Here is a 16,818-nt window from a genome sequence, read left to right on the forward strand (position 1 = left end):
CACCTGGCAATAACGCTTAGATAGATGGTTTATAATTATGTAAGAAATTTATTCTCTTATAAATTATTTTTGCTCTGATCCATATATTGCACGTGAGCAGAACTTGGCGCCACTACACGAGGAGGCACGAGGTGTCAGACACCTCCTGCCTGAATGAAGCGGGTGCTGACAGAACAGACATATGGATACGGGCCTCCGACAGACAGATGAGCATGAACCCAAGATCTGGCCAGTAATATGCAGAGTGGGATGCCTGCTGGAGGCAGCCGCCTCTCTCTGCACTGAGAACTGCTGCTCTGGAGGCATCTCAGCGAGTTCTCAGTGCAATGCTGACAGATGACGGGTGGCCCCCGTGAGGGCCAGAGACAAACACTGAGGGGTCCTCCATCCCCATGTAAATGAAGCCATCTCTGTATTCCACATGGCCTTCATTACCACAGTCACTTTTTCCAAGATCTCTGCTTGCCATCAGTGAATGTTTCCTGCAGAGGCTGAGCGTGTCCTGCCCCAATATCTGCTCGGAGCAGAGTTTACTACAGTTGTATCCAGAGCAGACATCACACCACAGCACTGTGCCCCTGCCCGAGAAGTTTGTTCCAATGTGTCAGGACAGATAAAATGGACTCCATATGTTAAATCCAGATTGTTAGGTTCTGAATCGTCTAGACTGGATCCAATGACAGAAAACCCTCAGACGTGAGAGCGTGGGTCAGGAAAGTGTGCTCAGCCTCCGAAAGTAAACAGGACAGCTGACATTCAATGACAGCAAGCAGAGATCTTGGCAAGAAACATACGAATGTCATACATGAGATACGATCATTTACACGCCCCCGGAGGACCCCTTTAAGGGATTGCAATTGGTTTAGCAGCAATAGAATATAATGATGTGGCGATATCAGCGCCACCTGCTGGACACTGAGCATGTTACAGCTGCCTGACAGCAGTTAGTCTGGTGACGACTAATCCCGCCAGGGGAATGGAGAGCACAGCGCCGATGCCAGCAGTAAGGACTGTGCACAGCCTGACCTTCCACCTCTTACCGCCGTCCTGGGGATGCCAGATTATTGGAATCATTGTGTACTATGTGACCGGTGTCCTGTCTCCCGGTCGGTGTGGAGCTCATGATTCAGCCAAGTCTATAGGGCAAGGATTCAGGCAGCGAGTGTTCATATCAGCAGATAACATGGTGGATAATAAACCTGGGACTCTGGCGAGTTGCGAGCACAGCGCTCAGGCTTTCATCAGTGCACCCACCACCGCCTTCACATTCAGGCTGCGCAGGTCGCAGTACGTCTGCCCCGTGCCCACAAACACGATGGGCTGCCCGGTGATGTACGTCATGGAGATGGCAGCTCCCACCTGCAGGAGAGAAGGAAGAGGCCCCCGTAATCAGTACACATGGCTGCAACTTTCTCAAGACCACCGCTTATTTATCCCACATTCACAATCTCTGCTTGCCATCAGTGGCTGCAGGTGTTGTCTAGATCAAGAGATCACGGCATCTGTTGGTCATTAACAGGGTTTACTGGCGCCTGTGGCCAGAATAATAACGGGGAACCCGTCATTTGTAAGACGGACACGGAGTGAACAGACACCTAACAGCAAGCAGAGATCCTGACATTGAGGAGGAAATGAAATGCACAGCAAGTTTCAAGACACAGAATAACCAAGGAGATGAGCAAGTGGATTAGGCTCGTGGGGCACTCTGTAGCAGGATGGGATAGAAGTTGTACAGCTTGATATAAATGCAGCTCTCGGTGTGACTAAAGAGTCACAATCTGGTCTAACAGCAAAAGGCAAAGCAAAATTTTGTACAGATAATAAGTCTGGGTAAGAGTGCAGATGCCCCTTTAAAAGGTTGTCCCCCCTCCAATTTGCTGATTTGCTGGGGATGTGACCAGTGAGACCCCCTGAAATTAAAGCTCCGGAACCCTAAGAAAAGGACTCTGGCTCTGTCGCCCATCAGGATTGGAGTGAGTGGCTGCACTCGACCACTAGTCCACTCATTGTCTACAGGACTGATGCAAATACCCGAGAAAGCACTATAGACAATGGAGGGAGGCTGAGCGTGCAACCCAATCCTCACAGAAATAGACTCTGCTCTTGAGATCCCTGAGGGCTCAGTGTGCAAAACCCCAAAGATTAGCAACATATTCCCTAAGCCAATGGTGGCAAACTCAGCACTACTACTACCGCATCCACCTTCTAATCAGCCAATGCGCCATCCCCCTCATCACTAGCGCCGCCGTCACATCAGGCCAGCACGTGGGGCCGTCCTATACTGCACAAGGCGGCACATGGGGCCGTCCTATACAGTGCCTTGCGAAAGTATTTTGCCCCCTCGAACTTTTCAACCTTTTCCCACATATCATGCTTCAAATAAAGATGCCAAATGTAAATTTTTGGTGAAGAATCAACAAGTGGGACACAATTGTGAAGTTGAACAAAATTTATTGGTTATTTTAAATTTTTTGGAAATTCAAAAACTGAAAAGTGGGGCGTGCAATCTAATTCGGACCCTTTAACTTGATACTTTTTTGCGCCACCTTTTGCTGCGATTACAGCTTCGAGTCGCTTGGGGTATGTCTCTCTCAGTTTTGTACATCGAGAGACTGAAATTCTTGCCCATTCTTCCTTGGCAAACAGCTCGAGCTCAGTGAGGTTGGATGGAGATCATTTGTGAACAGCAGTTTTCAGCTCTTTCCACAGATTCTCAACTGGATTCAGGTCTGGACTTTGACTTGGCCATTCTAACACCTGGATACGTTTATTTGTGAACCATTCTATTGAATATTTTGCTTTATGTTTGGGATCATTGTCTTGTTGGAAGACAAATCTCCATCCCAGTCTCAGGTCTTTTGCAGACTCCAACAGGTTTTCTTCAAGAATGGTCCTGTATTTGGCTCCATCCATCTTCCCATCAATTTTAACCATCTACCCTGTCCCTGCTGAAGAAAAACAGGCCCAAACCATGATGCTGCCACCACCATGTTTGACAGTGGGGATGGTGTGTTCAGGGTGATGAGCTGTGTTGCCTTTAAGCCAAACGTATCGTTTGGCATTGTTGCCAAAAAGTTCGATTTTGGTTTCAGCTGACCAGAGCACCTTCTTCCACATGTTTGGTGTGTCTCCCAGGTGGCTTGCTGCAAACTTTAAATTACACTTTTTATGGATATCTTTGAGAAATGGCTTTCTTCTTGCCACTCTTCCATAAAGGCCAGATTTGTGCAGTGTGCAACTGATTGTTGTCCTATGGACAGACTGTCCCACCTCAGCTGTAGATGTCTGCAGTTCATCCAGAGTGATCATGGGTCTTTTGGCTGCATCTCTGATCAGTCTTCTCCTTGTTTGAGATGAAAGTTTAGAGGGACGGCCGGGTCTTGGTAGATTTGCAGTGGTATGATACTCCTTCCATTTCAATCAGGGCTGTGGAGTCGGTAAGCCAAACCTGCGACTCCGACTCCTCAATTTCCCTTACACCGACTCCGACTCCAACTCCACGACTCCGACTCCCACACATATTGCTTATATTTAAGTGAAAAATTTATTGTAGTACAATGTGAACCTCAGACATTTAATCATTTCTATGATACAATAATCAAGACATTTAGATAGAACAGAATATACACTCACTGGCCACTTTATTAGGTACACCTGTCCAACTGTGTGTTAAGACTTAATTTCTAATCTGCCAATCACATGGCGGCAACTCAGTGCATTTAGGCATGTAGACATGGTCAAGACAATCTCCTGCAGTTCAAACCGAGCATCAGTATGGGGAAGAAAGGTGATTTGAGTGCCTTTGAACGTGGCATGATTGTTGGTGCCAGAAGGGCTGGTCTGAGTATTTCAGAAACTGCTGATCTACTGGGATTTTCATGCACAACCATCTCTAGGGTTTACAGAGAATGGTCCGAAAAAGAAAAAAAATCCAGTGAGCGGCAGTTCTGTGGCCGGAAATGCTTGTTGATGCCAGAGGTCAGAGGAGAATGGGCAGACTGGTTCGAGCTGATAGAAAGGCAACAGTGACTCAAATTGCCACCCGTTACAACCAAGGTAGGCAGAAGAGCATCTCTGAACGCACAGTGCGTCGAACTTTGAGGCAGATGGGCTACAGCAGCAGAAGACCACACCGGGTACCACTCCTCTCAGCTAAGAACAGGAAACTGAGGCTACAATTTGCACAAGCTCATCGAAATTGGACAGTAGAAGATTGGAAAAACGTTGCCTGGTCTGATGAGTCTCGATTTCTGCTGCGACATTCGGATGGTAGGGTCAGAATTTGGCGTAAACAACATGAAAGCATGGATCCATCCTGCCTTGTATCAACGGTTCAGGCTGGTGGTGGTGGTGTCATGGTGTGGGGAATTTTTTCTTGGCACTCTTTGGGCCCCTTGGTACCAATTGAGCATCGTTGCAACGCCACAGCCTACCTGAGTATTGTTGCTGACCATGTCCATCCCTTTATGACCACAATGTACCCAACATCTGATGGCTACTTTCAGCAGGATAATGCGCCATGTCATAAAGCTAGAATCATCTCAGATTGGTTTCTTGAACATGACAATGAGTTCACTGTACTCAAATGGCCTCCTCAGTCACCAGATCTCAATCCAATAGAGCATCTTTGGGATGTGGTGGAACGGGAGATTCGCATCAGGGATGTGCAGCCGACAAATCTGCGCCAACTGTGTGATGCCATCATGTCAATATGGTCCAAAATCTCTGAGGAATGCTTCCAGCACCTTGTTGAATCTCTGCCACGAAGAATTGAGGCAGTTCTGAAGGCAAAAGGGGGTCCAACCCGTTACTAGCATGGTGTACCTAATAAAGTGGCCAGTGAGTGTATATTGGTGTACTACCCGGTTTTCATTCTTTTTGGTACAGATACGATATGGATAGACAGATATGGATAAATGGATAGATAGAGCAGATTTCTAATCTGCTTTTGCTATTGAAAACATTATCTATGAGCTCAAAAACCTTTCAGGTGATGCAGTTTTTTAAAAAGATGATCAGCTTTTGCAGCTGAAAAACGTATCCTCAAAAAACACAGGAAAAACGCTGTGTGTGAATGTAGCTTTGGATCAGGAATAGAACAGCCATTTATAGGACATTTCATAACTTTCCCAAACTCCTATGAAAAAATATTCAGCACATCCTGCATTGAATTACTGTACCCAATTTATTATATATTTTAGGAGTCGGAGTCGGTCCATTTTATACCGACTCCAACTCCGACTCCACCAAAATGAGCTACGACTCCGACTCCACGACTCCGACTCCACAGCCCTGATTTCAATATGATCGCTTGCACAGTGCTCCTTGGGATGTTTAGTTTTGGAAATCATTTTGCATCTAAATCCGGCTTTAAACTTCTCCAGAACAGTATCACGGACCTGCCTGTTGTGTTCCTTGGTCTTCATGATGCTCTCTGTGTTTCAAACAGAACCCTGAGACTATCACAGAGCATGCGAATTTATACAGAGACTTGATTACACACAGGTGGATTATATTTATCATCATTAGTCATTTAGGACAACATTGGATCATTCAGAGATCCACATTGAACTTCTGGAGTGAGTTTGCTGCACTGAAAGTAAAGGGGCCGAATAATATTGCACGCCCCACTTTTCAGTTTTTGACCTTCCACAAAAATTTCAAATAAACAATATATTTTGTTCAACTTCACAATTGTGTTCCACTTGTTGTTGATTCTTCACCAAAAAATTTACATTTGGTATCTTTATGTTTGAAGCATGATATGTGGGAAAAGGTTGAAAAGTTCCAGGGGGCCGAATACTTTCGTGTTGTGAACTCATTTTCTGGTTTACCTCTGGCTTCTGGTGAGGGTGGTGGAGCTGGCTGTGTTGACAGAGGAGTCGTGGGTTCTCCATGTGGGCTCCCTCTAGTGGTCACAGTAGGTAATGAAGCTGATCTAAATTGCAGAGACCTGCCACCTGAGGAGGAGGGCTGTGAGTGCACATCAGGAGTCTCTGACTGGATTTAAGACAGCTGACTCCCTAATTTTGTGCTGGTTATTTTTCCTGCCCTGAGGTTCTGGTTTTCAGTTCTGTTCCTGCCTTCTCAAGCTAAGTGTGCTCTGCTATTTTTTCACATGAGTTTTGGTCTGGTTTACTCAGTTTTTGTGGTCAGCCAGCCCCTGCTGGGGCTGTGCTGAATTTCCATTCTTATGTCTCTGTTTATGCCAGCTTGCTTTTTGTCCCTGATCAGATTGGTCTCTTTTTGCTCTGTCTTCAGAATATGCCAGAGTGCTGATATAGGGAATTGAAGTCTAGCGACTTTGTTATCAGAAAGTGTTGGACATTTTTTGGCAGGGTTTTGTACGTGATTGCAGACAGCATCTTTCCTGTCCTGTCCTTTCTAGTTAGTGTGGGCCCCATCGTTTTCTCAGCCTATTTTTCTGTGTTTGCGTTTTCATCTTGTCTCACAGACAATACATGTTTGGGGGCTGTCTATTGCTTTGGGGTCTGCACTGGGGCAGTTTAGATTTCCCCTTTTCTTTTTTTAGGCGTATTTAGTTCTCTGGCTGTGACGAGGCGTCTAGGATCATCGTAGGTACGCTCCACGGCTACTGCTAGTTGTGTGGATAGGAAAAGGGGTCTGCAATCCGCTTAGTTACCAACCTCTCTGGTTTTCTGTGGCTTAGCTTGTTTTGTTTTTCCTCCTCGGTGACTTATTCATAACACTTTCGCAAGGCACTGTACTGCACGGAGCGGCACGTGGGGCCATGCTATACTGCACGGAGCGGCACGTGGGGCCATCCTATACTGCACGGAGCGGCACGTGGGGCCATTATACACTGCACGGAGCGGCACGTGGTGCCTTTAAATAATGCACAGAGCACCATGTGGGGCCCATAATACTGTACAGAGGACTTTCTGTGCCCATTATACAGAATAAAGGCAGTGTGGCGGAATCATACTGTAATGAGGTCACCTTTCTTTGTTGGGGGGGATTGAGGGAGGGGGGTACAGTAGGGTCATCAAGCTGTGCGTGTGGAGGGTACTCTGGAGGACTCATACTGTGTGTGGGGGCACTTTATTATCTGTTTATTATCTGTTATTATTCAGGGTTTTTTATCCTTTGTTATTACCTATGTATATTACGCCATTCAGCCATCTGCTTTTACTGCTCTTACAGAATATATATTATTCCAATATAATTCCAAAGGGTCATCGTTTTATTTGATATGTCTCAATCGTAGATATTTTTTAACAAATATCAAGGTTGGCCGTGACTTTGGCCAAGCTTTTAGTATTATCCCTTTGTGGATTAGAGTTTGGCATCCCTGGCTTAAAGGGTTATTGTCATCATGATAAAGGGTTACAACTGCAAAGAGGTTGTAAAAACAAACAACTTTGCAGTTTTACTTTAGATTAAAACTCCTCTGTATTCTCCAGAACATTCACTACAATCGGTGGCGGGATCTTTGGCTTGGAGTGCAGCGCTTACAAGCTCTTTGCTATAGACTGTATAGCTCGCTAATGTACGAGTTGTTTTTCTAATCTAAAACCTCAGTATTCAGGTTACATTGCCATGTTGGCGCTATGCGATAAATAAGTGTGTTTTAGGCTGCAGTTTGGGCACTCGGTCTCTAAAAGGTTCCCCATCACTGCCCTAAGGATTGTGGTCAGGGAAGATAGAACTAGTGATGGGCAGAGTTCAAGATGCTCCTGCCTGTCCTCAGGTCTAGACCACGATACCTGGCAGAAGTTACAGGGGCTGCATACTGACACAAGGTGCACCATAAGTGTCTGATAGGCTGTGAGTCAACACGTGCCGCTGCCTACATTTCTATGTTGGTCTGTGCACTTATCTTGCAATGTTTGGAGCATGAAGGAAGGAAGGCTCCGGACAGTACGGGGTCACAGAGTAAGGAGACATTGACAGCATGAAGGAGGAAGGCTCCAGACAGTATGGGGGCCCAGTATAAGGAGACACTGACAGCATGAAGGAGGAAGGCTCCGGACAGTACGGGGGCCCAGTATAAGGAGACACTGACAGCATGAAGGAAGGAAGGCTGCGGACAGTATGGGGGCCCAGTATAAGTAGACACTGACAGCATGAAGGAAGGAAGGCTGCGGACAGTACGGGGGCCCAGTAAAAGTAGACACTGACAGCATGAAGGAAGGAAGGCTCCGGACAGTACGGGGACCCAGTGTAAAGAGCCACTGACAGCATGAAGGAAGGAAGGCTCCGGACAGTACGGGGTCCCAGTGTAAAGCGCTACTGCCAGCATGAAGGAGGAAGGCTCCGGACAGTACGGGGCCCCTGTGTAAAAAGATACTGCCAGCATGTAAATGGTGCTAACAAATATATGTATTTCAAAAATATACAGTGAAGAAAATGTAAAAAACAAATATATATATATATATATATATATATATATATATATATATATATATATATATATATATATATATATATTCATAAGTAAAGTGCATACAAATTAGTGAAAATTGTAGGTCAATTCCCTAAGTGCACATCATAATTATACAAGTAAGAAAATGTATATAAAGTGCAAAATATATAGGTAAAGTGCAATATTAGTGCAAAAAAAAAAAAATAGTGACCACCATATGTGTCACTGCATAGATATACCTCATGAATAATGGGAATAATACCCAATAGCACCAATAGGTGTCAGTATATGCATAGTTTATGTCCTGGACCAGGAAAATTTCTGAAAACAGCGTTAGGCCTGTTTCACACTTCCGTTTTTGTGTCCGCCAAACGGATCCGTTTCCGTTTTTTTGACGGAAACGGATGCGAACGGATCCGTTTTTAAAAAAACGGATCCGTTTTTTTGACGGATCCGCGATAACCGTAATGGAAGTCTATGGGACAAAAAAAACGGATCCTGCCAAAAATGGCGGATCCGTTTTTTAACGGAAAACAACGGATTTTGACGGATTTGAAAAAACGGAAGTGTGAAACAGGCCTTAGACATCAAAGAGTATGGTAAGTATAAGGTATAAGGCCTGTTTCACACTTCACTTTTTTTCCCCATCAGTCAAGATCCGCAGTTTTCCTAAAAAAAAACGGATCCACCATTTTGTTTGGCGGATCCTTTTTTTTCCCATTGACTTGCATTACTGGCGGATCTTGACGGATGGCCATCCGTCGGATCCGTTTTTTTGCGGATCCGCCAATTTTTTTGCGTCCGCCGACATGCCCGGATGAAGCTTGTAACTTTTTTTGCCTGAAGGATCCACATTAAATTCTCTCTCTCGTCCCCGGACTGCGGTTCCTTTAAAATTCTTCAGCCAACAGATCCGTCAAAAAACCGGTCCGCTGGCATCCATTAACTTCAGTTAACAACGGATCCGCTTTCTGCCATTTTGGCGGATTTAAACTGACAAGAAAAAACTGAAGTGTGAAACAGGCCTAACTTACAAGCTACACTGCACCTGGTCTGGACCGCCGCCCTCCCCAACACGTGTTTCGGCCCTTAGCCTTCGTCAGGGGGTGGCGCCTATTGGAGACAGGTAAGTATATATACCCAAACTCAACCAATCGCACATCGGATATAGCAAAACTGGCCAATCAAAGTGGAAGGGTGTGTTTAACAATCACCATGATGAACTTCCCATCCTATTCTACCTCATACGTCATTTGATCAAAACCATATCATTATAAGTTGTGAATTGCTGCAATATGTGTGAAAACAGGAGACCAGGCCCTAATAGCGCGTGACAAACAAGAGGTAATCGTCACCGCTCATAAATACAAAGCGTCCCTGGTAACATAATGACACGCATACTGCGCATGACAGTGAAAACATGGCCGCCGCTACTTGTAGCTATACAGCGCCCATAGTAACATAACGAATCACATTGCGCATGACCGGAAGAAAATGGCCGCCGCTACTACTAAGTCGTACTGCGCATGACAGGAAAAAGATGGCCACCGCTACTCATGATTACAAAGCGTCCATGGTAACTTAGATACTTAAATGGCGCATGACAGAAAAAAATGACCGCCGCTAGTCCTAATTGCATAGTGTACGTTATTACTTGTAGATGATACAAAAGCGTCCATGTTGATATCAATATTCATACTGCCCCTAAGCAGGGGAAAAAACTAAATGACCGCCGCTGTAAATATATAGCATCCATTAGAAATCACTCTGCGCATAACATAAAAATGGTAACCATTATTCTTAAGTATCTAGCGCAGTAATATATGGAACAAACCACTGTGCATAGGCAGAAAAAGAAGAACATGGACGCCAACATCCAAGGAGTAACAATATCCATAATAACCAAATGTCACATAGAATTAAGAGCCATCCTTGTATAATACCGGACGATCATGACAACCAAAATTTAGGCGCAAAAAGGATGGTGCATGATATCATTAGGCATATACAGTATAATATAATAGGCGCATAATAGATGGTACATGATATCATTAGGCATACGTTAATATCAATAATAGCTAAGGTAAGATGAAATAACATTGGCATAGACAAGAACACCTCTCCTTACACATTTAGGAGGATGAAGGTGTACTACTACAAGATACACTAGATCTTAAAAGATTACAGATAACCATTTATCTCACCACACGTCAGATGGAATATGACGCACATCAAGCAAGGGAAGGTGGGATAACCAGGTGGGCCGCATCAACATCAAGGCCGTGATTGCAACCAAGATGTGAGAGGACGTGACACAGATGGGGCCCACACATAACCCATTGCCAGACGCGAGTACCCAGTGTGACATGTGGTGAATCACATCACATAACCTATAAATCAATGTATCCTATGACAATAGAACATAATGATCAATACAATCATGAAAAATTATGACGCTTGATGTGCGTCATATTCCATCTGACGTGTGGTGAGATATTAAATGGTTATCTGTAATCCTTTAAGATCTAGTGTATCTTGTAGTAGTACACCTTCATCCTCCTAAAAGTGTAAGGAGAGGTGTTCTTGTCTATGCCAATGTTATTTCAACTTACCTTAGCTATTATTGATAGTAACATAACAAAAAGAAAAGAGACAGCAGTCACAAAGTTCAAAAAGATACTGACAACTTTATTTAAACATGTAACAAATATTACCAGACAGACTGCAAAAATTGGGGCTAAAAGATGGAATATGATAGATCCCAACAGTATAAAAAGCAGGGGGCGGGTGGTCTGGCCCTATATGGCGCTTCCTGCTTAAGGTATTTACCGTTATTATTGTGTGATACGGCTTTATGTGCTCAGGCTCTGTGCTGACCATGCTGTGTTATGTTCAAATGATTTTGGGGGCTATTAGCCGAATAATATAAAATTGGATTATAATATCGTTTGTCAGCATGGGTATGGGTGTATGTAGCCCTATATGAATATTTCATCTACAAGCACATACTGTCTTTTTCTGTATTTTATATACATGTATATACCTTGTGTGTACTCCTATATATGGGCCTACACACCTTGGGCAAGCTTTTTATGCGGTTGGGATCTATCATATTCCATTTTTTAGCCCCAATTTTTGCAGTCTGTCTGGTAATATTTGTTACATGTTTAAATAAAGTTGTCAGTATCTTTTTGGACTTTGTGACTGCTGTCTTTTCTTTTTGTTGTTGGTATTTACTATGCAGTTGTCCATATTTGTCCTGTATTTGGGTGATTATTTAGGATACCGTCATCACTATATTAATTGTCTTCACCTATAATGTTCACCAGAAATTTCTTATAGCTATTAACATATGCCTAATGATATCATGTACCATCTATTATGCGCCTATTATATTATATATGCCTAATGATATCATGCACCATCCTTTTTGCACCTTAATTTTGGTTGTCATGATCATCCGATATTATACAAGGATGGCTCTTAATTATATGTGACATTTGGTTATTATGGATATTGTTACTCCTTGGATGTTGGCGTCCATGTTCTTTTTCTGCCTATGCACAGTGGTTTGTTCTATATATTACTGCGCTAGATACTTAAGAATAATGGTTACCATTTTTATGTTACGCGCAGTGATTTCTAATGGATGCTATATATGTACAGCTGCGGACGTTTTTTTCCCCCCCTGCTTCGGAGCGGTATGAATATTGATATCAACTGGACGCTTTTGTATCATCTACAAGTAATAACGTACGCTATGCAATGAGGACTAGCGGCGGTCATTTTTTCCTGTCATGCGCAATTTAACCCCTTCATGACCCAGCCTATTTTGACCTTAATGACCTGGCCATTTTTTGCAATTCTGACCAGTGTCCCTTTATGAGGTAATAACTCTGGAACGCTTCAACGCATCCTAGCGATTCCGAGATTGTTTTTTCGTGACAGATTGGGCTTCATGTTAGTGGTAAATTTAGGTCGATAATTTTTGCGTTTGTGAAAAAAACACAGAAATTTGGCGAAAATTTTGCAATTTTCAAATTTTGAATTTTTATTCTGTTAAACCAGAGGGTTATCTGACACAAAATAGTTAATAAATAACATTTCCCACATGTCTACTTTACATCAGCACAATTTGGAAACAAATTTTTTTTTTTGTTAGGAAGTTAAGGGTTAAAAGTTGACCAGCGATTTCTCATTTTTACAACAAAATTTACAAAACCATTTTTTTTAGGGACCACCTCACATTTGAAGTCACTTTGAGGGGTCTATATGGCAGAAAATACCCAAAAGTGACACCATTCTAAAAACTGCACCTCTCAAGCTACTCAAAACTACAATCAAGGAGATTGTTAACCCTTCTGGTGCTTCACAGGAACTAAAGCAACGTGGAGGCAAAAAATGGACATTTTAATTTTTCCAACATAAATTTTTTTTAGCATCAATTTTATCATTTTCACATGGGTAACAAGATAAAATAGATCCTAAATTTTGTTGGGCAATTTCTCCTGAGTACACCGATACCTCATATGTGGTCATAAACCACTGTTTGAGCGCACGGCAGGGCTCAGAAGGGAAGGAGCGCCATTTGACTTTTTGAATGGCAAATATGCTTGAATATTTAGCGGTTGCCATGTCGCGTTTGGAGAGCCACTGTGCGCCTAAACATTGGAGCTCCCCCACAAGTGACCCCATTTTGGAAACTAGACCCCCCAAGAAACTTATCTAGATGTATAGTGAGCACTTTAAACCCCCAGGTGCTTCACAGATTAATCCGTAAAAAAAAAAAAAAAAAGGACTTTTTTTTCACAAATTTTATTTAGCCTCAGTTTCTTCATTTTCACATGGGCAACAGGATAAAATGGATCTTAAAATTTGTTGGGCAATTTCTCCTGAGCACACCAATACCTCATATGTGGTCATAAACCACTGTTTGGGCGCACGGCAGGGCCCGGAAGGGAAGGAGGGACATTTGACTTTTTGATTGGAAAATTGGCTCCAATCGTTAGCGGACACCATGTCGCGTTTGGAGAGCCCCTGGGTGCCTAAACATTGGAACTCCCCCACAAGTGACCCCATTTTGGAAAACAGACCCCCAAGGAGCTTATCTAGATGTGTGGTGAGCACTTTGAACCCCCAAATGCTTCACAGAAGTTTATAACGCAGAGCAGTGAAAATAAATCTTTTTTTTTTTTTTGCTCAAAAATGTTTTTTTAGCCCGCTATTTTTTATTTTCACAATGGTAACAGGATAAATTGGACCCCAAAAGTTGCTGTCCAGTTTGTCCTGAGTACACTGGTACCCCATATGTGGGGGGAACCACTGTTTGGGCACACGGCAGGGCGCAGAAGGGAAGGAGCGTCATTTGACTTTTTGAATGGAAAATTAGCTCCAATCGTTAGCGGACACCATGTCATATTTGGAGAGCCCGTGTGCCTAAACTTTGGAGCTCCCCCACAAATGCCCCCATTTTGGAAACTAGACCCCCTAAGGAACTTATCTAGATGCATAGTGAGCACTTTGAACCCCCAGGTGCTTCACAGAAGTTTATAAAGCAGAGCCGTGAAAATAAAAAAATAATTTTTTTCCCAAAAAATGATTTTTTAGCCCACTATTTTTTATTTTCACAAGGGTAACAGGATAAATTTGGACCCCAAAAGTTGTTGTCCAGTTTGCCCTGAGTACGCTGGTACCCCATATGTGGGGGGGGGGGGGGGGACCACTGTTTGGGCACACGTTGGAGCTCGGAAGGGAAGTAGTGACGTTTTGAAATGCCAACTTGATGGAATGGTCTGCGGGTGTCATATTACGTTTGCAGAGCCCCTGATGTACCTAAACAGTGGAAACCCCCCACAAGTGACCCCATTTTGGAAACTAGACCACCCAAGGAACTAATCTAGATGTGTGTGAGCACTTTGAAACCCCAAGTGTTTCACAGATGTTTATAACGCAGAAACGTGAAAATAAAAAAATTTTTTTTTTCCACAAAAATAATTATTTAGCGCCCAATTTTTTATTTTCCCAAGGGTAACTGAAGAAATTAGACCCCCAAAGTTGTTATGCAATTTTTCCTGAGTACGCGGATATCCCATATGTGGGGGTAAACCACTGTTTCGGCGCACATCGGGGCTCGAATTGGAGGGAGCACTGTTTAACTTTTTGAACGCAAAATTGGCTGGGATCAATGGTGGCGCCATGTCGCGTTTGTAGACCCCCTAATGTGCCTAAACAGTGGAAACCCCTCAATTCTATCTCCAACCCTAACCCTAATCCCAACTCTAACCCTAACCACAAGCCTAACCGTAATCCCAACCCCAACCCACCCATAACCCTACTTCCAGCCCTAACCCTACTTCCAGCCCTAACCCTACTTCCAGCCCTAACCCTACTTCCAGCCCTAACCCTACTTCCAGCCCTAACCCTACTTCCAGCCCTAACCCTACTTCCAGCCCTAACCCTACTTCCAGCCCTAACCCTAATTCCAACCCTAATCCTAAACGGTGTTTCAAATTATTATGCAAAAAGATTTGCATAATCGTCACATGATCGGGGGTCGGCGTCATGTTGCCTGGACAACCAGAGGTCTCAGAGACCTCTATGGTTGTTCCAGGCTGATGGCTTTCAGCGCCACCCAGTGGGCGGCGCTGAAAGCACAGGAGTAAATCTGCTACATATGAGAGATCTACTCATCGCCCATATGTAGCAGAGCCGATTGAGTTGTGCATGCTTCAAGCCTCCTATGGAGGCTAATGAAGCATGCCAAAAGAAAAAAAAAAAAAAAAAAAAAATGTTTAAAAGTAAAAAAAAAATAAAAGTTCAAATCACCCCCCTTTCGCCCCAATCAAAATAAAAGAGTAAAAAAAAAATCCCACATACACATTAGGTATCGTCGCATTCAGAATCGCCCGATTTATCAATAAAAAAAAGTATTAACCCGATCGCTAAACGGCGTAGCGAGAAAAAAAAGTCAAAACCCCAGAATTCCTTTTTTTTTTTCTCTCTGTGACAATGCATTAAAATGCAATAACGGGCGAACGTGTCTGCATAAAAGTGGTATAATTAAAAACGTCAGCTCGGCACGCAAAAAATAAGCCCTCACCCAACCCCAGATCACGAAAAATGGAGACGCTACGGGTCTCGGAAATTTTTTTTTTTTTTTTAGCAAACTGGATTTTTTTTCACCACTTAGATATAAGCCCTCACATGGCCATATTGACGGAAAAATAAAAGTTATGGCTCTGGGAAGAAAGGGAGCGAAAAACAAAAACGAAAATAACCCCGGTCCTCAAGGGGTTAAAGTCATGACGCCACATAGGCGTCATGGGTCGTTTTGACATGACTTTTCATGACGCCTACGTGGCGTCAAAGGTCGTGAAGGGGATAAGTACCCTAGGAGGTAGCGATCATGCTATTTTAGAATTTTGGATAACTAGAGGAGGAAGACCTGTGAAGGACTCAGACTTCAAGGTTAGATTTCAGAAAGGCAGATTTTAAGGGATTCAGAAAGAGAATTGGAGGGATCCAATGGCTGGATATCCTTAAAGACAAAAATGTCCAGGAAGGATGGGAAATCTTGAAAAATGAAATTCTCAAAGCACAATTGTTAACAATTTCGAAAAGAGGGAAGAATAGGAAGCATTTAAGGAAACCAGGATGGATGAACACAGAACTTAAGCACATGCTAAAAAGGAAGAAAGAAATGTTTATAAAATGGAAAGAGGGAGGCATATCTAAAGAATATAATGATGTCTGCAGAACCTGCAGGGCACAAATCAGATTAGCTAAAGCTGACAATGAATTGAGGCTTGCAAGAGATGTCAAAAGCAATAACAAAGGATTTTGGGGATATGTCAAAAATAAAAGAAAAGTCAAAGATGCTATAGGATTTTTACAGGATGAAAATGATGAAATGGTAAAACAGGATGTTAAGAAGGCCGAACTTTTAAATTCCTATTTTGCATCTGTTTTCTCTCAGAAAGGAAATGTAACATCAACTGTTCTTCACAGTCCTATTAAGGGAATAGAAGAATCCAGGATATCTGTAAACAGAAAGAGTGAGGAAACTTAGCTAACCTAAATGAATTCAAGTCTCCAGGTCCAGATGAATTACACCCCAGAGTACTGAAGGAGATAGCAGAAGAAATTTTTGAACCCCTCTCCATAATCTTTGAAAACTCTTAGAGAACAGGAGAAGTCCCAGAAGACTGGAGAAGAGCAAATGTTGTTCCCATCTTCAAAAAGGGGAAGGTGGTGGACCCAGGCAACTATAGGCCGGTGAGTCTGACTTCTATACCAGGAAAGATCTTTGCACAAACTATTAAACAACATGTATGTCAATACCTGGATAAGAATAAAGTGATTAAACAGAGTCAGCATGTGTTTGTAACTAATAAGTCATGCCAGACTAACTTAATTTCCTTCTATGACGGAAT

General features: G+C 43.1%; 1 protein-coding gene across 1 annotated transcript in view; it reads right to left on the bottom strand.

Annotated features, from left to right (window-relative positions):
* Nucleotides 1-28: 28 nt before the first annotated feature.
* Nucleotides 29-16,818, bottom strand: part of SRPRA (SRP receptor subunit alpha) — a 31,069-nt gene continuing 14,279 nt past the window's right edge. Inside the window, exon 14 of the mRNA XM_073569946.1 lies at nt 29-1,359. Within this exon, the coding sequence (XP_073426047.1) occupies nt 1,231-1,359 (129 nt within the window). The 3' untranslated portion in view covers nt 29-1,230. The remainder of the gene's footprint in view (nt 1,360-16,818) is intronic.

Source organism: Dendrobates tinctorius, unplaced genomic scaffold (genome assembly GCF_039654945.1).
Source record: "Dendrobates tinctorius isolate UK_male_01 unplaced genomic scaffold, ASM3965494v1 ptg000028l, whole genome shotgun sequence".
Lineage (NCBI taxonomy): Eukaryota > Metazoa > Chordata > Amphibia > Anura > Dendrobatidae > Dendrobates > Dendrobates tinctorius.